The 21,822-nt window shown below is 36.0% G+C and overlaps 1 protein-coding gene across 6 annotated transcripts in view; it reads left to right on the forward strand.

Annotated features, from left to right (window-relative positions):
• The window catches only part of FAM169A (family with sequence similarity 169 member A), a 79,213-nt gene that overhangs the window by 21,172 nt on the left and 36,219 nt on the right, over window positions 1–21,822 (forward strand). For 3 of the 6 annotated variants that reach the window (XM_032278309.1, XM_032278317.1, XM_032278328.1), the window contains exons 2-5: window positions 3,013–3,147; window positions 4,143–4,242; window positions 5,251–5,336; window positions 9,995–10,166. In XM_032278309.1, the coding sequence (XP_032134200.1) occupies window positions 3,013–3,147; window positions 4,143–4,242; window positions 5,251–5,336; window positions 9,995–10,166 (493 nt within the window). Of the gene's footprint in view, window positions 1–3,012; window positions 3,148–4,142; window positions 4,243–5,250; window positions 5,337–9,994; window positions 10,167–21,822 lie in introns of those variants that run through there. The other 3 variants (XM_032278337.1, XM_032278357.1, XM_032278346.1) reach the window with 3 other exon arrangements.

Below are 21,822 nucleotides of genomic sequence, written 5' to 3' on the forward strand. Positions count from 1 at the left end.
CTTCTGCCTTTCTCTTTATAAAACTTTTAAAAGTAAAAATTGAAGAGGTTTTTGGGTAAATACAAACTAGGTAACTTTTAAAACAAGATGTTCTATATACTAGCTTTATTTATACTCCCTTTACGATCTAATAGCTTAGTATTTGATGTAATAGATCATAAGTTTATTTTTTGTGTAACGTTTTACTATGGAAATTTTTCTTTTTCTTTCTTTTTTTTTTTTGAGACAGAGTCCTACTCTGTCTCCCAGGCTGGCATGATCACAGCTCACTGTATGGTTGAACTCCTGGGTTCAGATAATTCTCTCACCTCAGCCTCCCTACTAGCTAGGACTACAGTCTCATGCCACCATACCCAGCTAATTTTTGTATTTTTTTTTTATAGAGCTAAGGTCTCACTATGTTGCCCAGGCTGGTCTCAATCTTCTGAGCTCAAGCGATCTACCCCTCCTTGGCCACCCAAAGTGCTGGGATTACAGGCATGAGCCACTGTGCCTGGCCTTCTCATGGAAATTTTCAAGAGTAAACAAATCAGAATACTCTCCACAATGCATTGATGTGTCTCTTAAGTTTCTTTTAATTTACATTTTTTTCCATCTTTTTTTCTTTAAACTTCATGTCATATATTTGGAAGAAACTGAGTTATTCTAAATTTGGTTGACTACATACTTAAGGCATCATTTAACATACTTCTCTGATGGCTTGGTTAGATTTAGGTCTGATTTTCTTGTTGCATCACATCAGGATGCAGTAGGGTTGTCTCGCTTTTAGTAAGATTGATTAGGCTGTGTGTATAGACCTAACAGAAGTGACCAAGTATGCCTACCAGAAAACTCATGCAGGAGTGCTCATAGCAGCTTTATTTTCATAATTGCCAAATATTGGAACTAGCCAAACGTCCATCAGCAGTAGAATGGGTAAATAGGTTAACTGATAGATGGAACAACATTCATGTTTCTCACAGAAGTAACGTTGAGTGAAAAAAGTTAACACAGTAAAGAGCATACTGAATAATTTCAAATATAAGAAGTTCAAAATGAAAAATAACAAAAAAGTTCAAAATGAGCAAAATTAATGTCATTTAAAAATAAGATAGACCAATGAAATAATAGTACCTATTGAAAAAGTCTTTTCCCTGCCAAATGAGATATCTCCATTGTTAATCAATTTCCATAGATATGTGTATTTCTATATTTTGTTCCATTTGTTTATTCACATGCCTGTATCACATTGTTTTAATTATAGAAGTTTTATAAGATGTTTTAATCTCTGACAGGGTGCATTCTTTTAGCTATTTTTGCTTGTCTGTTCTTTCAAATTAATTTTATAATCAGCTTTTCTTGCTTGAGGAAAAAATAAAATCTTAAAGGTGTTAGGATTGCATTAAATTAATTAGATTCTTTTAGGGAGATCTGGTACTTTTATGATGCTGAAGCTTTCTTTCCAAGAATGTGGTTTCTCTTTCCTCTTGTTCACTTTCAGTAATGTTTTGTAGTTTTCTGCATATAGATTTTGTATTGTTTCTGTTGTTGAATTTAAGCCTATTTTGATTTTTGTTGTTGTAAATGAGATCTTCATCTCTATTTCTTTTTCTTTTTTTTTTGCCGCCCCCATCCCCTTATTTCTTCTTATTGTTATGTTATATATATGAAGACCTGGTTTCTGTATGCTAATTTCATGTTCTATTTTACTAAATTTTCTTATGTTTGAATAGTTATTTTCATGGGTTCTTTTGAATTTTTCAGTTAAGTATATTATTTGCAAATAATAGATAGCAATAGTTTTTTGCTTCTACCCTACTCTCACCCAAGTTACTATGCCACTAATTGCTTTCTCTTTTCTAATTGCGTTGACCGTTGTGTACATAATGTTATATAGTAGAGGAGTCTTTGTTTTTCTAACCTTTAGTGGTAAAGCCTTTAGTGTTTCCCCATTAAAGACCTGGCTTAAAAAAACAAACAACAACAAAAAAACTGAGCTATATAGGCCTGGCACAGCGACTCAGTGTCGGTAATCCCATCGCTTTGGGAGGCCAAGGCAGAAGGATCGCTTGAGCCCAAGAGTTCAAGGTTACTTAGAACCATGATTGTACCAAAGCACTTAAGCCTGGGTGACAGAGCAAAACCCTGTCTCAAAAAAAGAAAGGTATATGTGAGAAATGTAATTTATATACCATAACATTCACCCATTGCAACTATATAATTCAGTGATTTTTTTTGTTTGTTTTTTTGAGACGGAATCTTGCTCTGTTGCCCAGGCTGGAATGCAGTGGTGGGATCACGGCTTACTGCAACCTCCGCCTCCTGAGTTCAAGCATTTCTCTGCCTCAGCCTTCCAAGTAGCTGGGATAACAGGCGACCACCACTACATCCAGCTATTTTTTGTATTTTTAGTAAAGATGGGGTTTACCATCTTTACTAGTCTTGTCCAGGCTGATCTTGAACTCCTGACCTTGTGATCCACCTGCCTTGGTCTCCCAAGTACTGGAATTACACGTGTAAGCCACTGTGGCCGCAGTGATTTTTTTTTTTTTTTTTAAGTAAATTTATATGATGGGTTTTTTTTTTTTTTTTTTTTGAAATTTATCAGGTTGTGCAGCCATCATCACAATCCAAATGTAGAACATTTTTGTTATTCCAAAAAGTTCCCTTGTGTTCTTTTACAGTGACTTTTATGTTGAGTGGTTTATGAGAGTATATTTATTTGTGTATTTTTGTGTGTCTGTACATATAAATATGTCTTATACCTGTGTGACCGTATTTATTATCATTTAATGAAGTATCAATTTATTTCATTGCCTATTTTTAATATAAATGAATAATGTTTGAAAGTTTTCTTTTTGACATACGTGGTTAAATCAGTAGTCTGATTCAAGTTGTAGTCTGTGAGCATAGTGAAACAGAAAAACCTTGTTACAATAAATATGGAACATTGTAGTAAAATTTATTTTCTCTGAGTAAAGGAAGATGGCATTTCATATTCTCAATCGTGTTATTCCATGTTGTTTGTTAAAGAACATGGCATTCCCTGTGGATATGCTGGAAAATTGCAGCCATGAGGAATTGGAAAATTCTGCTGAAGATTACATGTCAGATTTAAGGTGTGGGGACCCTGAAAATCCAGAGTGTTTTTCTCTTCTCAATATTACGGTAAGGTGCTCTGCAGTGATTGTCATCAATCTTTTCAGTCCAATTTATACATGAAATAAATACCCTTTTTTTTAAAAAAAAAAAAAATTAAGTGTTAATCATTCATTTTTGTAATCTACAGAAATCTATTCAGTAAAATGGGTAAATATTAGTTGATCAGTTTTTAAAAAGACAAAAGTCTATAGGTTATTGCTGATTGTCTTCATGTCTTTAAAATTATATGTGAGAAGTTCACCAATTTTGCTAAGAGTGTTTACTATATTTGAGCGACTTCAGAATTACTTTAGACTTGGAATTTGTGAATTTAGAAAATTTTTTTTGTTAAAAAATCAGTAAAACTATATTACAGATTTTTTGTGCCATGAATCTTTTCTTCCTTTTTCTGAAAAAGTAACATCAAATTTTCTAGTCAGTAAATCATGATATTTTGTGATAGATCACTAGAGTTGGAATTATTAGAGTTTGATTGTGAACTATAGTGGACCAATTCCTTAACCTCTCTAGGCCTCGGAGTTTTCTTCTGGAAATGACTTAAAGAATTTTTTAAAGTCTTCCCCAGCACCAATATTTTTATAATTCTCTGAATTGTTATCTCTAAATAGGGAATAAGTGTTGGATTAAATGAAGGCAAAAAAAATGTTAAAACATATTAATAGCAGGTATCTTCCTCAGTAGTCTAAATAACAGATGATAAATTATAGTTGTTTTTAAATGACTTGATGGGCCATATTGTAGCTTTGGTTTTTATTCTGTTTGGCTAGAACTTAGTAACATTTATTGAAACAGATTTTCATATTTTCCCCAAGAGAATAAAATTATTCCAAAAGGAAAGTCTATCTGATTTACGTTTTTTTTTTAGAGACTAGAAATGTCTCCTGTAAAATAAAGTTATATAATTAAAATTAATGTAGGAAAAGTTTACCCTTTGATAAAAGATTTTTTTAATGTGTTTTCTTAACAGATGTTCACTAATCTTTATTCATTTGTCATTTTAGATTCCTATTAGCCTGTCAAATGTAGGCTTTGTACCTCTTTATGGTGGAGATCAGACCCAGAAAATTCTTGCTCTCTTTGCACCTGAGGATTCACTGACAGGTCTCTTTTTGCTTAATTTTTATAAATTAAGGAATTTTTCTCCAAACTGTTAGAAGTGTATTAAAAAGGTAGCTACATGAAGGAATTTGCTTTTTATAAAATGTGTTTCAAATTATAATTTTAGGAAAATGTAATTCTTAATTGCTTATGGTTAAATGTTTGATGGATGAATGTATTGGTCTGTTCTTACACTCTTATAAAGAACTTCTTGAGACTGGGTAATTTATAAAGAGGTTTAATTGACTCACAGAGCCAGGCGTGGTGGCTCATGCCTGTAATCCCAGCACTTTAGGAGGTTTAGGCAGGTGGATCACCTGAGGTCAGAAGTTCGACACCAGCCTGACCAACATGATGAAACCCTGTCTCTACTAAAAATACAAAATAAGCCGGGCATGGTAGTGCATGCCTGTAATCCCAACTACTTGGGAGGCTGAGGCATGAGGATTGCTTGAACCCAGGAGGTAGAGGTTGTAGTGAGCCAAGATCACACCATTGCACTCCAGCTTAGACAACAAGAGTGAAACTCCATCTCAAAAGAAAAAAAAAAAAAAAGAAACAAATAAAAAATTAACTCACAGTTCTGCATGTTTGGGGAGGCCACAGGAAACTTACAATCACGGCAGAAGGGGAGGCAGGCACATCTTACATGGTGGCAGGCAAGAGAGTGTGTGTGCATGTGTGAAGGAGGAACAGTCAAACATGATAAAACCATAGATCTTATGAGAATTCCCTTGAAAATGGCATTGGGGAACCCCCTGCCATGATCCAATCACCTCCCACTGGGTCCCTCCCTTGACATGTAGGAATTATGGGGATTATAATTCTAGATGAGATTTGGGTAGGGACACAGCCAAAGCATATCAGTGAAATAAAATAAAAATGGTATAAATGAGGCTACAAAGTACAATATTACTATTTGATAAAGGTTTATATAGATACTCTGAGCCTTATTAAATCTAAAAGTGTACTGTAAAACTTAAGTGTTAATGATTATTTATTCTATTTTAGCTGTGGCACTTTACCTTGCTGATCAGTGGTGGGCTATTGATGATATTGTGAAAACATCTGTTCCTTCAAGAGAGGGGCTTAAGCAGGTAACAAGATCCTCTAATTTTGAGTGTTTCTTTTAGGCCATTTCACTGTGTTTCCTATAAGTAGTGATAGGTTTTGAAGTCATAGACCTCTTCCCCATTTAAAAATAATCAGGTTATATTAAACCCTAGAGTTTCATTCTTATGATGAAGCCAGTGTTCAGGTTGGGCTTCATCTATTTTTATGTAATTCTAAAAGTATCTGAGATTGAGTGAGGAAGAATGAATACCTATAGGTTAGTTGAGCTTTGGCTGCCTTTATCCACTTTAGCTTCTGATTTTCTTATTTGGTAGAGGAAAAGGTAGTTTGCTTAGTTTGATTGCTTAGCTTCTGTCTCTAGGAAACTTGTTTATTAGTAGGGCCTCCTCAGGTGATCTATACATTGTTCCTAACAGTGGAATGACCAGGTTCAGGAGCGAGCAAGCTTCCAGCCTCTGCAGGGTTATGGTAGAAGCCAGCCAACTGCAGAGTGTTGCCAGAAGGAAGCTGGTTTTCATGCTAGAGATGAAAGGGTTGAAGAGGGATCTCTGGTGCTCTAGTTATTGGAGGATAAATAGGATAGGATGTAGAAAATCCAAGGAACCAAGATGTAACATACTTGAGGAGGCAGGGCGTAATAAAAAAATGATGAGATCTTTGGTGACTGGAAGAGCGAGATTTATAATAATATTGGAGAAATATGAAGCTGACTTGGTAGAAGGGCAATCGACTTTGCTTACTTAACAAGAATACTGAGTTTTTGGAGAAGCAGTACTATTCATTAACTAAGTGTAGTGTTCCTTGTTAATTAATCCTAAAATGAAGAGATGAGACCCTTGCTGAAGAGAATGAATTTTTTTTTTGAGACGGAGTCTTGCTCTGTTGCCTAGACTGGAGTTCAGTGACAGGATCTCAGCTCATTGCAACCTCTGCCTCGCAAGTTCAAGTGATCCTGCCTCAGCCCCTCTAGTAGCTGGGATTATAGGCATGCGCCACCATGCCTGGCTAATTTTTGTATTTTTAGTAGAGATGAGTTTCAGCTAATATTTGTATTTTTAGTAAAGATGGGGTTTTGCCATGTTGACCAGGCTGGTCTCAAATTCGAAGTGATCCACCTGCCTTGGCCTCCCAAAGTGCTGGGATTACAGGTGTGAGCCACCGTGCCTGGCCAAATTTTTTTTTTTTTTTTGAGATGGCGTTTTGCTCTTGTTGCCCAGGCTGGAGTGCAATGGTATGATCTTGGTTCACCGCATCCTCCGCCTCCTGGGTTCAAGCAATTCTGCTGCCTCAGCCTCCTGAGTAGCATATGCTACCACGCCTGGCTAATTTTGTATGCTTAGTAGAGACAGGGTTTCTCCATGTTGGTCAGGCTGCTGGAACTCCCGACCTCAGGTGATCCCCCAGCCTTAGCCTCCCACAGTGTTGGGATTACAGGCATGAACCACTGCGCCCAGCCAACAGTAGAATGAATTTAACAGAAATATATACGTATCTTGGTATTCTTCCTTTAGAATGCTTCTTGGATAGGCCAAGTCTGAAAAATATTTTCAGTAGCAAGGTGCCAGCTATTGTTAATTTTTTTGTGGGCAATTGAACCAATCAGAAGAAACAAGGAAAGCATATCAAGAAACTTTGATCCCTTGTCCAGTTCACAGAAAAGCAAAACTTAGGGGCAGGAGCAGCAGGAAAAAAAGTTGGAAATCCAGGATAGGAAAGTGAGAAAGTTGCAGGCTACTAGGGTGTTTATTTCTTCCTTTTGAGTTGGGAACCTTGAAAGAGATGGGAGGATATGAGAATAATACGCTTAGTATTGTTAAGTATTAGTAACTTTTGGATATTGCATTAATTCTTCAATGTGCCTTAAGAGTCCCAGAGTGATAGGACTATTTGCTGAAGGCTAGGAGAATGTGTATACCTGGTTATCAGCCAGTCTGATAAGAAACTTTGAACAAAAACTGAAGGGAAGGGGGAGTTAAATCCCTATATAAAGCTGTAACATTGGAAGAGTAGATAGCAATAAAGAAGCATGACTTGTTCTCAGGAACAGTTCTGATAGTGAAAGGAAGTATGTACATTAAGAAAATAAACATTCCGATGTGTTTTAACATGACAGAGGTTTGACACATGATAGGTATATAGGCTAAAGGATGGAGAAGGGAAAATCTTACTATGATGGTATATTGTAGCTTTTCCTATTCAAATGAAGAAACTATAAACCTCCAGATATGACTTGGGAAAAGAGGAGGAGTCACAACCAAAAATAAGACCATAACCGTTTGGACTCCTTCAGCCTTAGTTACCTTAGGGACAACATTCCCTCGTTTTTTGTTGACACAATCTCACTGTCACCCAGGCTGGAGTGCAATGACGTGATCTCAGCTCACTTCAATCTCCACCTCCCGGGTTCAAGTGGTTCTCCTGCCTCAGCCTCCCGAGTAGCTAGGACTATAGGTGTGTGCCACCTTGCCCAGCTAATTTTTGTATTTTTAGTAGAGACAGGGTTTCACCATGTTGGCCAGGCTGGTCTCGAACTCCTGACTTCAAGTGATCCACCTGTCTTGGCCTCCCACAATGCTGGGATTACAGGTGTGAACCACCATGCCTGGCCTACATTCCCTCTTAATTTGAGAAATCAGTGAAGGGGGATTGCTATTCCAGTCAAATCCTGGCTGATAAGAAAAAATTGGTTGGTAAAGTTATAGGAGGGAGTAACCATTTTTGTACTTAACAAACACATGACCCTAAAAATAAAGCAAGTGACTTTATTTTTATAAACCTCTCTGTACCTGGAACCTGATGCTCAATTATGTGGAAGGAAGGCCCCCAGGAGCAGGCTGCAAAACTTTGTACTTCTGTGTCCTTTATTTTGTCAGTGACTTAGGGGAAGACATAGATGGGATGCTTATCAATTCTGCATGTCACAGTGCTGAATGGAGGAGCTAATTTGTGAAGGGCAGAATTAAGAATCAAAGAGAAAGCTCTAACATAATAAATACGGAGAAACGTAATACCTATAGGTTCAAAAAATTAACTATACACCATGAATACCAAACTGAAACAACAGTACATATGAAAAAGTATTAGGCTTTAGTTAATTCGCAATAAAATCCAGATAAGCAAAAAAGCTAATACAGACCTTAAGTTTATACTGAAAAGCCCCATTTTCTCAGCAGTACCTTCAAAATGTCTTCATGATGTCCATATCCCAAACATAAAGAGAGATGTTACGAATCTGGAGCAGTTTCAAGAGAGAGAACTATAATGACAGGAGTACCCCAAATTATGTTAGATTAGCCTTTTCCTTTATTTATTCCCATTTTTAACTTTGGCTTGAAATTTAGGGAAACATCATGGCTATCTTTTTATAGGCTATGTGGCTGCAGAATATCAAAATACAGTCTTTGAGAAGTAGATTTCAGCTCTGAATAAGGAAGAATTGTTAGAACCATGCAAGGAAGGAATGGGTTGCCTTGGAAGCTATTGCTAGTCAGCTGTTATTTCCTGTGTTTGGTATATGAGATCCCCTGCCAGGGGTATTTTTGAGAGTAGTGTATATATATGATCAATCTTTTCTCTATCCACTAAACTAATTAGAGGCTGAACTTGTTTTCCTTTAAGAGACGTGGGAGAAAATAGACTTATGTACTTTTTTTTTTTTTTTTTTTTTGAGAGGCAGTCTCACTCTGTCACTCAGGTTGGAGTGTGGTGGCGCAATCACAGCTCACTGCAGCCTCACCCTCTTGAGCTCAAGTGATCCTCCTGCTTGAGCCTCCTGAGTAGCTGGGATTACAGGTGTGTATGACCACACCTGGCTAATTTTTGTATTTTGTGTAGAGACGGGATTTCGCCATGTTGCCCAGGCTGGTCTCAAACTCCTGAGCTCAAGCAATTCACCCACCTTGGCCTCCTAAAGTGCTGGGATTACAGGTGTGAGCCACCCCACTTGGCCTGTGTATGACAAAATCTCACCATTTGATACCAGAATGTTCTGAATGTTGGTGGGGTCCCTGTGACCGTCTAGCCCTGTGTGTAGGAAGTGAGGCTCTGTTTCTGTTCTATTATTGCCTCAAGTGTGTTTTTATTAGATTTCTTTGGTGTCCCTGTCTTTGTCGACAGCAAAGATAGGGCTGTTAAATGAACATTTTACCAGGAAAAGATGAGACACATTTCTTTCCCAAGAACATAATTATGGCTTCCCTCACCAAATGATGTAATTGTTCTTAAAGTGTTCAGGGGATAACACTAAGTTTTGTTTTTTTTTGTTGTTGTTGTTTTTCTTTTTTTATAATGTGGAGACTGAAAAACAGTTGAAGTAGTTTACTATAGTGAGGGCTGTGATTAGGGTTGGTGAGACCCTGGATCTGGGCAGCTAGAAGCAGAAAGAAGATGGCGAGACCCCAGATGCTGGGGATTGGTACATTGGGAACCTGTTTTGCCCAGCTTAGAATTTTGTCAAAAGGCAGTATTATATGCATATTATGTGTCTGTGGAAATGGATTGTAATCTGTGTGAATGATTAGTCTCATCTCTGTGGTAATAAAATGTTTTGCAAATTGTTTTAAATGTATTTGAAGTGCTTTGAATGCCAGGATGAGGTATGGGAGCAGGGAACAAGGTAAATAGCATCTTCTGATTGATACATATTATAACTGCTGTGCCTGGTGTTTGACTCTCTTTGTAGGTGAGCACTCTTGGGGAGAGAGTGGTTCTGTATGTTCTGAATCGAATTATTTATAGAAAACAGGAAATGGAGAGAAATGAGATCCCATTCCTGTGTCATAGCAGTACTGATTATGCTAAGATTCTGTGGAAGAAAGGAGAGGCCATTGGGTTTTATTCAGTTAAGCCTACAGGTGAGTCTTTAAAAGTTATTTAAACTGTGTACTATGGAAATCTCCATTTTAGACCCCTCCAACTGTATCAATATCTCTGTTAAATTAATCTCTAGCCTGTGAATTGAGGTTTTACTTCGTATTTTTTGAAGTACTTTGATTCTACCATCCTGTGAAAGTGAGGATTGTTGGGAAAGTGTTTTGAAAAAACAAAATAAACATTTGATCCAGAAGATTTCTCCACATATGTGGAGACATGGTTGTACATTGGACCTCATATTTGTCTGTCTTCTTGCCCTCACATTTCCAAAAGTTGTTGTTACCTTGACTCCCGTTGCTGCTATTATTACAGGCTCCTCTAAAACCCCAGTCTGCCTGTGGCGCAAATGCATAGCCTGTTTCTGCATAGCACACCTGATTCAGCCTGACATATGAAAGAGCAACGTGGCTAATTACCAAGAAAAACAAAATGCTTTAATATATTTAGTAAATGCAAACAGCTTTGAAATTGTTACTCTAAAGTTTGTGTTTCTGATTGTAAGAGGCTATCCTTAAAAAACTAGTGCAACCTCATATCCGCTTTATTTGTCGTCCCATTCATTTAGCTCCCTAGAGCTGCTGGAGCCAGGAAGCTCTAACCTACTTACTCTGTGTGCACATACAACCCACACCTTGTTACCACCAAAGAACAAAGTCTGTCTTGTTCTGCACCTTGACCAAAAGACCTTTGACGGAGAATACCCTCAGCATCTTTTTTATTTCCATTTCAGATTTTCCAAACTTAGTTCTGGTCACATCCAGTTTAAAGGTCCTGCCAATTTCACTGCTGATTTGATTAACAGTTGTAACTGATACCTTGATCCTATAATTAGTACACATTTGTGATGAGAATTAGTGCATATAGTTAATAAAAGGAAGGTCATTTTTTCCTAAGAATAAAAAACTGATGTGCAGTTTAAAATGTTTTTTATTGAGGTAAACACTTTGGGTGCCTTTTGTTGTCTACTTTGTTCTTGTATAAATTTGAAATAGAACCAGTAATTTTTGTAACTTTAGAAAAATACCGATTATACATGGGAGAAAGAGTGTTCAATTGAAGTCTAGTGTGCATTGCAGAAAAGCGTCACTTTGTTGTTTTTAAATGTTTTCATGTTTGAAGTTGGGCTGTGAATTAATTGCTTTACACTTTATTTTTTATAAGACAATTCCTGTGGGAATTGGAGGCTTTTTGTTTCTAATACTGGCTCCAGCGGAGTTTCTTACCTGAAACTAGCTCATAGACTTTTGGAGCACAGTTAGTTCATACTTTTTTATTGAGGGCTTCTTTCTATGAAAGACACCCAAGTAAAGGGTACAGCCTTCCTATTTAGTATTTCTGATCAGTACTTAACTGCAGGAGTGTGCTCTTCCTCTTCATATGCATGTTGAGTCTCCTTCTTCTCTGGCACCTGGCCTCTATTTCTGCTTGTTCTGGGAGTTAACTATTTTATAGCCTCTATTTTCCAGGTGCTTCTGTGTCTGTCACTTTTAGCACTTTCCATATTTCTCTAATTGTCTTACATTTTTACAATTTATTTTAGTTATTTTCCCTTGTAAGCTCTTTCATCTACCGGATAACAATTTGGAGTTAGGTGTGCTTATACTAGCCTTTGAATCAGTAGCCATTTAATTCAGGCTAGAAGTGTTTTTTCTCCAAAGGAAACCTAAACATAATTTAAATACTTCAGAGAAATTGTCCAGAACAAATACTAAACACTTTGTGATAAAAGTATTTCTGATATGTGTGTGTGTGTGTGTGTGTGTGTGTGTGTGTGTGTGTGTGTGTGTGTGTATAGATATACACTTTTTATATGTAAGTATAAAAGTATACATTTATAAATTATATAAGTATGTAAACATATATAAAGCATGTATTTATATAAACATATATTTCATGTATATATACTGATATATATAATTCTTTTTTCTACACCAGTAGCAAAAAGATAAAATATTAAGATTTGTAGTTGAATGAAAGTCTTGTGAAATCATTATTTATAATGTTAAAATTAAATAGCAAATCAGTTTATGGGGCTCTTAGGATATAGAATAGCTTTGATAGAAAAGGAGACTTTATTTATGAGATCAAATTCTAGTACAGTACAATGAAATTCAAATAACTACATAAATTCTTTTTTGCCTGAAATAAAGACGTCACTGTGAGAGACTTATAGTTTGTTTGTTTTTTGGGTTAGGTAGTTTTGTTATAAAGATATTTGGTTTTCTTGTTTGCTTTTTCTACTGATTTATTTATTTATTTATTTATTTATTTATTTATTGAGACAGAGTCTTGCTCTGTTGCCAGGTGCTAGGCTGGAGTGCAGTGGTGCAATCTCGGCTCACTGCAACCTCCGCCTCCTGGGTTCAAGCAGTTCTCCTGCCTCAGCCTCTGGAGTAGCTGGGACTACAGGCGTGTGCCACCACACCCAGCTAATTTCTGTATTTTAGTAGAGATGGGGTTTCACTATGTTGGCAAGGATGGTCTCCATCTCTTGACCTTGTGATCCATCCGCCTTGGCCTCCCAAAGTGCTGGGATTACAGGCATGAGCCACCGCGCCCGTCCCATTTTCTACTGTTATTTTAATTTAATGATCTCATTATTCCTTTAAGGTATTTTTCATTTTTTCTCATTATTTATATGATCTTTTATACTTTCAGACAATTCTCCAAAAGCACCAAATGTTTCAAACTAGTCTCTCAAATGAAGTTAAAAAAAAAAAAAATTCAAGCAAAATGTGTTTATTTTGCAGTTGAAGGAAAGATTCAGAAAATAGCGGCTTGGGATTCCTAAATTTATCTTAATTTATTGGTAAAATAAGTTTTTACTTTGATCAGCAGTTGTTTACTTAATATAATTGATTCTTTCATCAGATATTTTTGAAAAAGAACATAGAGTGAGATTGAAGGTATTGTCACTGCTTTCAAGTCATGGGTAATTCCTGAGATCTGTTCGTATCTCATAATGTTTTTGGTTATGATGGTTGGTTCAAATCTGTGCTTAAGCTCTAGAGAGGATGGAGAACAAAGAGAAGCAAAATGATTTACAATTTAACATATACCACACTTGTCACAAGTCCAGGAAAGTGAAATGATTCATAGGAAATTTGAAAATATACAAGTTGAATATCTCTAATCTGGAAATTTGAAATCCAAAATGCTACAAAATTTGAAACATTTTGAGTGCCAACCAGACCCTCAAAGGAAATGCTTGTTGGAGCATTTCAGATTTTGGATGTTTGGATTCGGGTTGCCCAACCGGTAAGGAAAATGCAGATGTTCTGAAGTCTCCTCAAAATCTGAAATCCAGTCACTTCTGGTTCTCAGCATTTTGCGTAAGGTTTATTCAATCTGTACCTTTGTTACTCTCTATTGTTTTTCATTTGCATACATCAAGACTGCTGATGAGTTTGAGCTTGAAGAAATTATTAATGAAATAGTTGGAACAGCTTATTCAGACAAGTCAATCTATAGAAACTTCCCTGTTTAGTCTACTGTACAACTCAGAAATTATCTTAAGACAAGATCAGTATTAGTATCAAAGATTTGGGGTTTTCTTACAGTATTGCCATTAACTTCTAAGTTGTGTTTCTTAAAACTATCATTTATTAAATAATTTTAGCAATAATAGTAATTTAGGGCCTATATATTGCCATTGTGGTGAGTGGTATAGTTATTTCTAGATGGTGAATTTCTAGATGTTTCACATTGTAACATCATTGATATTTTTGCTATAATTTTTTTTTGTCAGTCTGTTCTTTTAGTCAACTTATTAAGCATAACTCCAAATTACATTTGTAAATAGTATACTTTGTAAGTTACAATTCTAAATATTTGAAAGTCATCTGTTTACAATGAAAGCTATGCCTACAGAGCAACCAGGAATTTAATTCAGAATTATCTAGAACCTGTAAAAACTGATTAAGGGCTGGGTGTGGTGGCTTACGCCTGTAATCCTAGCACTTTGGGAGGCTGAGGTGGGTGGATCACCTGCGGTCAGGAGTTCTGGTCCAACCTGGCCAACATGGCAAAACCCATCAAAAATATAAAAATTAGTTGGGCATGTGGCACATACCTGCAGTCCCAGCTACTCGGGAAGCTGAGGCAGGAGAATCACTTGAACCTCGGAAGCAGAGGTTGCAGTGAGCTGAGATCATGCGTCTGTACTCCAGCCTGGGTGACAGAGCGAGATGCCGTCTCAAAAAAAAAAAAGAAAAAAAAGGAAAAGAAGAAAAAAGAATAAGAATTAAAATCGTTTCTGAGAACAGAGGCCATTTCTTAAGTTATAAAAACCTACACCCTTATTTACACTGTTTGCCTTCTTAGGATTCAGAAGGAAAAATAGTGTATCTTTCCTTTAAATACTGGTGGCACCATTTGAGGGGAAACTTAGGAAAATGAATGCATACAAATGGAAAATAAGAAATACAAGAGATAAAGATAATTGCTTGTAGTGAATTTTTGAATTTTTTGGCTTTGCTTTCTGAAACAGATTTGAAAACTACCTAGCATATAATTTCTCCTTTAATTCCTTTATTGTGAGAATTATTTCAAATTTTTAACAAGTTATGGTTTGAGAGATAAGAATTGAGTGATTTTATTTCTCTTTTGTTACATTAACCAGCTCTTTCTCATTGTATTGCAGTATTTGATAAGTAAACTGTAATATATCTCAAGGATATAATATAGTCATTTTGTTTTCTGTCAATTGTGGGCTCACAAATAGAATATAATTTGTTTTTTAGACAAAACAAACTGCTTTTGGGTAGCAGTTTACCCTGGAAAAATGTCTGACAATACCTCCTTTTTTTTTTTTTAGAGAGATAAGCATATTAGTTAACATCTTCCAAGTTTTACCTATTATAGTTGAATATCCTGTTAAGAAGAGACACCTGTTCCCTCCCCCCAAATCTCAAGAAAAAATTGTTTCCAGGTAGAGCTATAAAACTTTATATTCTCTGTATTTCAAATCAAATTCTATTATTGAAAAAAATACATATAGACTAACTTAAGCTTTTATCCTGGTTATCTTTTTGTTTTTAATTTTTATGAATACATAATAGTTGTACATATTTTGGGGGTCCATGTGATCTTTTGATATAAGCATACAATATGAAATGATCAAATCAGGGTAATTGGGGTATCCATCTCTTCAAATATTTATCATTTCTTTATGTTAAAAACATTCTAATTCCATTCCTCTAGTTATTTTGACATATACAATAATTATTGTTAACTATAGTCACCTCATTGTGCTACTACGAAGTGCTGTAGGATTCATGCACGTTTATAATCATTCCGCTGCAAAATATTAGCAAAATTTACACTCCAGGAAGCTGCACTATAGAATAACTCTGTGGCTTTATAGCTTCTCCAAATGCCTACAAGATAGTATTCAGACAGTTTTGAGGGATGATGACTTTTCCTTTCCTTGTTTAGTCTCATTACAAGTCTGTTTTATGTGTTTCTTTTTTGAGATGGAGTTTCGCTCTTGTTGCCAAGGCTAGAGTGCAATGGCGCAGTCTCGGTCACCACAACCTCTGCCTTCTGGGTTCAAGTGATTCCCCTGCCTCAGCCTCCTGAGTAGCTGGGACTACAGGCATGTACCACCATGCCCAGCTAATTTTTGTATGTTTGGTAGAGATACGGTTTCACAATGTTGGCCAGGATGGTTTTGATCTATTGACTTCGTGATTCATCTGCCTCAGCCTCCCAAAGTGCTGGGATTATAGGTGTGACCCACTGAGCACAGCTGGGTTTCTTTCTTTCTTTCTTTCTTTTTTTTTTTTTTGAGATGGAGTTTTGTTCTTGTTGCCCATGCTGGAGTGCAGTGGCGTGATCTTGGCTCACTGCAACACCTGCCTCAAGTTCAAGTGATGCTTTTGTTTCAGCCTCCCAAGTAGCTGGGGTTACAGGCATGCGCCACCATGCCTGGCTACATTTGTATTTTTAGTACAGATGAGGTTTCTCCATGTTGGTCAGGCTGGTCTGAAACTCCTGACCTCAGATGATCCACCTGTCTTGGCCTCCCAAAATGCCGGGATTACAGATGTGAGCCACCGCTCCCAGCTGGGTTTCTTTTAGAGGGTCATTTTATTATTTTTTTGAGCCAGGGCCTTCCTCTGTTGCCCAGGCTGGAGTGCAGTGATGCAATCATGGCTCACTACAACCTCAACCCCCTGGGCTCTATTGATCTACCTGCCTCAGCCACTCAGGTATTTTAGTTTTCTATTTAAGAAAACTAAACTTTCTTAAGAGTTTACTATTACTTTCCTTTGAACCTGTGTTTATATAACTTACTTCATACAACATAGGCTTAGCAACAGATAGAGACTAGATCTGTGTCATAGGAAAGTGGCAAATTACTGCTTATCTTTGACCCACGTGGTGCCTTGCATTCATAAGAAACCATAGATGCTAAATCCACAAATACCTTTGTCTTACAGCATAGCACTAAAGACTTAAGGGAAAGCAATTGAAAGATAATTGAAAATGCTCATGGTTGCAAAATCAGATATTTTGTAGTCTTTCCATATGAGTACTTCATATGTAACAAAAACTTACCTGCAGAAATAGTTTATAAAAGGATAAAAATTGCAGAGAAAGCCTTTTTATGACACAGAAGAGAGTGTAAAAGAAGAAAAAATTGTTTTATACTAAGTTTTACAATAATTGTTATACTAAGTATTATGTACTATTTTTTAGTTTATTTAGGACACCATTCAGAATTTATTGACCTCAGTCATAGAACTTTGTATTCAAAGTCTGTATAAGTTGTACATGTACTCTTGCAAAGTTTTCTCAGAATTTTATAGTGAAAGTTTGGATGGCATGTCGAGGAGTTGACATTGCTAGTGGTAGACAGGGTATGGCTGTAGTGCTAATGCTTTGGTTAAAGACGTTGGGTTGAACACATGCATCAGCCTCTACTCTCTTGCAACACCACCAGAATGACACTAAAGACATTTTTAAACAGCATAAATCCCAAATTACAAAGTGAATAAGAGGGGAGTGTAAGAGCAACAAAATGTTATAATCTGGTGAAAGGGAATATAGTAACTGAATCTTAAGATGCCATTGCCAAAGGCAGGAAGTACCATATTTATATTGCAGAACCTTCAAAAGATTCAGTCATTATAACACTGGGTGCTTCTGGGAGGTGGAGCTTTAGAAAAGGATTGGCTGAAAGTTCCTTCCCTAATGCAGCACAGCTGGACAGTTGCCCCAGCCTTGCTCTGGGAAAAGACATGCTCCTGTGAGCACATGAAGACTTTCAGGTATGGTGGCAGCATTTGTGTTAGGGAATAAATTATCTTCCTTCTCCCATTTTACAAAATGAAGGTATATCTTTCATCTAACCTTAATCTTACTAATCTGGAATTGTAAAAAGGTCCGAAAGTCCCATTTTAAAAAAGGAAAAAGGAAGGTAGAAAGGGGGCTCTAAATAGTTTTGTAGTAGTAGTGGAAAAAGTGACTGAATATAATTAGGTAATACTCTTTTGTAAGTCAGGTGGTTTCTATTTCTTTGTTTTCAACAAAAATGAAAGAGGATTTAATTGACTTGTGTTTAATAATGTCAGATTATTAAATATTTTTTATAATAGATCACTGTGTGATATGGGGCATTTAACCAAGGGCACTTCCATTGCTATAATGAAGGGTTTTCTAGTTCCTTCTTATTTGAACAAGGTTCTTTAGCACTTATATCTATAAAAATAAAATAGGAATAGGATTGATGCTGAACCTTGTCTCATTCTGGTAGTAATTCATGAACTCATAAACCAGTTAAAAAATGATGAGCTCCAGGCTTGTGTCTGTAATTCCAGTACTTTGGGAGGCCAAGGCGGGTGGATCACCTGAGGTCGGGAGTTCATGACCAGCCTGCACAACTTGGTGAAACCCCATCTCTACAAAAAAAATACAAAAATTAGCTGGACGTGATGTCAGGTGCCTGTAATCCTAGCTACTTGGGAGACTGAGGTGGGAGAATCACTTGAACCCGGGAGATGGAGGTTGCAGTGAGGTGAGATTGTGCCATTGCACTCCAGCCTGTGTGACAGAGCGAGACCCATTTCAAAAAAAAAAAAAAAAAGATCTATCTCATTCATAGGTGTATTTAAAATAATATTTTGGTTGTTTTGTTTAGTAATTAGTTTTCCAGATATATATAATACATTTGTGTTTTGATTGCTTATATACTAATATTATAATAATTCCAGATTTCTTTTGGATCGATACTTAGAACATTAGGATCACAAGAAGTTTTTAAAATTTATATTTATGTACAGATATATTCTTGTAGGGGAAAATGAGAGGATAATCAATAAACTTCCATGCATAAAAATATTACATCAGAATAACATTCTGTGGAATAAATATCATAGCAATATTAGTGCAAGGAGAAGAAGGAACAGTGTAAAACTGTGTTAAGGAATAGTTTGTTCAATGGATGGTAGCATTTATCACATTGATTATTGTTTCTTGAGTCCATTTGATACATTTAAAAGAAGGATGCAATAGTTTTTTTTTTAAAGTCAAAATTATTTATTAACGCCAAAGGGAAAAATGGTAAATTTATACAGAGAAACCTGGCAGGCACCATGTTAACCAATAGATTATAGTTAACATCACCAGTAATAAGACATATCAACATCATGTACCCCATGATACGTGATTTACTGAGAAGGACACTGTCATTCTGTAGGATTTTGCCCAGAATTTATTATCTCAGTTCATTTATGAGAAAACATTAGACAAAGCCAAATTGGGAGAGTTATTCTATAAAATAACTGACAGTCTCCCATAGTGTCAAGGTTATGAGTGACAAGGGGAGATGGAGGAATTATTAAAGACCAGAGTTTCAGGAGATAGTAAACTAAATGCAGGAAGGAGTTCTGGACTGGATTCCGAAACAGAAAAGAACATTAGTGGAATAATGTGTGAAATCTGAATAAAGTCTGTAGTTTATCCAATAGTATCATAGTATCATAGCAATGTTAATTTCCTGGTTTTGATAAAGTACTTTAGCTATGTAGATGTTAACATTAGGGTGAAGGATATATGGGAGCTCTTTGTAATATCTGCAAGTTTTCTGTAAGTGTGCAGTAATTTTTAAAATAGTTTTTGAAAAGTCAACATTAACAGTATGTCAGAAGTCACATCCTTTGTAATGATGCCTAGATGAAAATTTTAGATATCACAAAGATGTGTGAATATATGGCATTTCAAAATTATTTTAATGGCTACATGAGCAAAAATGGAGGAATTGGAGGAATTTGACTAGGCCAAAAGAAAAAAGAAACTAAAAATACCAGCATAAGTGGTTCCCCTAGGAAAGGCTCCAGCCAGATCATCATGCAGTGAAGTTCATTGCCAGCAAGCCCCCTCATGTACACAGAGCTTCTAATTAGCTTTTTAATATCTCATTCTTAACTATGAACAGATAGTCATAGGTAAGGAAGGCCACTGATGTGAAAAATGGCAATCAAAGCAAAAGAGAAAAAAAGAGATTTGGAGGAGAAGATAATGCAAAAAATTGACCCTTAAAATTTTGGAAAAGTTAGTCATTGCGTTTATGAAATAAGAACAAGATATATTAACAGAATGTTTATAAAGCTCTTAGAAACTAAAAAGTCCAATACAAGTAAGATGAAGTTGAGGAAATTGATCAGAAAGGAGAGCAGAAACAAAAAACCCTAAATGATGGTAAATGGGAAGAAAAGATAAAATTAGAAGAATCATTTAAATAATAGATGTTTCAGGAGGAGAGAACAGAAATTGGAGAAGAAATTACCAATGAAATAATTGGTGAACATTTCTCGAACTGTAAAACACACATTTCCAGATTAAAAGGGCCCATTGAGCATCTATTACAATGAATTAAGATATACTCATACCAAGATTATTAGGAAATTTCAGAACATCTGGAATAGAGGAAAGAAAGGGTAAAATGATTTCCAGTGTATTCTTTACCCAGTCAAATTATCAATAAAGAGGGAGAGTAAAAGAAGGAAATGTCTAGATTTTCAGTCTTAAAACAATTTACCTCTCACGTACCCCTTTTCTGGAAGTGAGTAGAGTTTGTGCTCTATTAAAGTAAGAAAGTCAGTCAAGAAAGAAAGATGGGATCAGAAAACTAAGAGAGGAAAGAAAGGAGATCCCTAAATCATAACTATGTCAGTTGTGGAGCTGCTGTATGTTATAACTACTAGCTTTATGTGGCTGTTTAAATTAAATTTTAAAATTCAGTTTCTCAGTCATGCTAGCCACATTTTAAGAGCGCAGTGGCCACACATGACTAGTGGCTACTGCATTGGACAGACTAGATACAGAACATTTCCATCATTGCAGAAAGATCTTTTGGACACCACTTTTCTAGAGATTGACTGATCAAGATTAGAGCAGATCAGAAAGCACTAGGACATTGATTTAAGAAGATAGAATTATTAGAATACTGATGTGTTTTAACGTATTGAGATAAGATTTACACAGTTACTGGAGACTTTGGAGGATAAGAGAGATAAGTTAATAGTAGCAAGGGAATTCAAAAAGTACAAGAATAAAGAAATATTCATGGTATACTATATGGCTCAGTTGTCAAAAGCATTTCTATAATCATAATGTAAATACTGAAAATGGATCTAACAAGCAATTACAAATTACTATTTTGGGGTGTTGGGTTTTTTGTTTGGGAAGTGTGTTTATGGTGGAGTTGAGATTGGGGTGTGTGAGTGTATCTAAGAGCTAAATTATCACCTTCTAAGTTCTAGCTATCTATGCCTAAAATGAAAAAATCAAGAAATGGAGATCAAGAAGTATCGTAAGTTACTTAGAGAAGTAGAAGTAAATACCAAAAATATAGCTAAATGACTTCAAAGTGGTTGCTTTTGGGATGTAGAAAGTGTGTTTGTGTATGTGGATCAGGAAAGTGGTCACAGAGCTGCATTTTTTTTTCCTTAAGTCTTATATGACTATTATATTCCAAGCAATGTAATAGATAATTTTGATTAAACACAAGAAGTATATGTTTAAAAAAATGAAGCTATGTCCAGAATGTAATCACTATCTACCACAAAACTAGCTAAACTTTATAAATCCTTACGGGCCTGGAATGATTAGGGCTATCTGTTAAAGGGCTATGCTAACTAGAAAATGAATGAAAAAGTCTCATACAGGTATTAAAATAACACAAAAAAAATCACTGGTTAGTTCAGTGGAAGTTTTGTGACTTTTGGCTTATGTCAAGAAGTATATAAAGATGCAAATTTGTATAAATAAGATACCGTATTTTGGTGTAGGCAAGCTCAGAGGAAAAAATAAAATTGAGGTCACTATCAGCCACTATGTTTTTGAAATACTCATTGTTATTTGACTTCAACTGTGAATTGCCTTGATCCAATCTGAAGACTAATATTTTGGGGAAGAACAATCTAGTCAACAACTGTAAGTCAGTTTAGCTCACTACTGAAGGGATTTATGACCAATACCAGGAAGTATATTTCTGGTTTTTGTAATCATTTGAGATAATTTGTAATGGAAGGATTTTTTTTTGTGATCCAGCTACTAGGGAGGCTGAGGCAGGAGAATCATGTGAACCCAGGTGGCATAGGTTGCACTGAGTTGAGATAGTGCCATTGCATT

The sequence above is a fragment of the Sapajus apella genome, unplaced genomic scaffold, assembly GCF_009761245.1.
Source record: "Sapajus apella isolate SASKATOON/1434 unplaced genomic scaffold, GSC_monkey_1.0 scaffold1, whole genome shotgun sequence".
Classification (NCBI taxonomy): domain Eukaryota; kingdom Metazoa; phylum Chordata; class Mammalia; order Primates; family Cebidae; genus Sapajus; species Sapajus apella.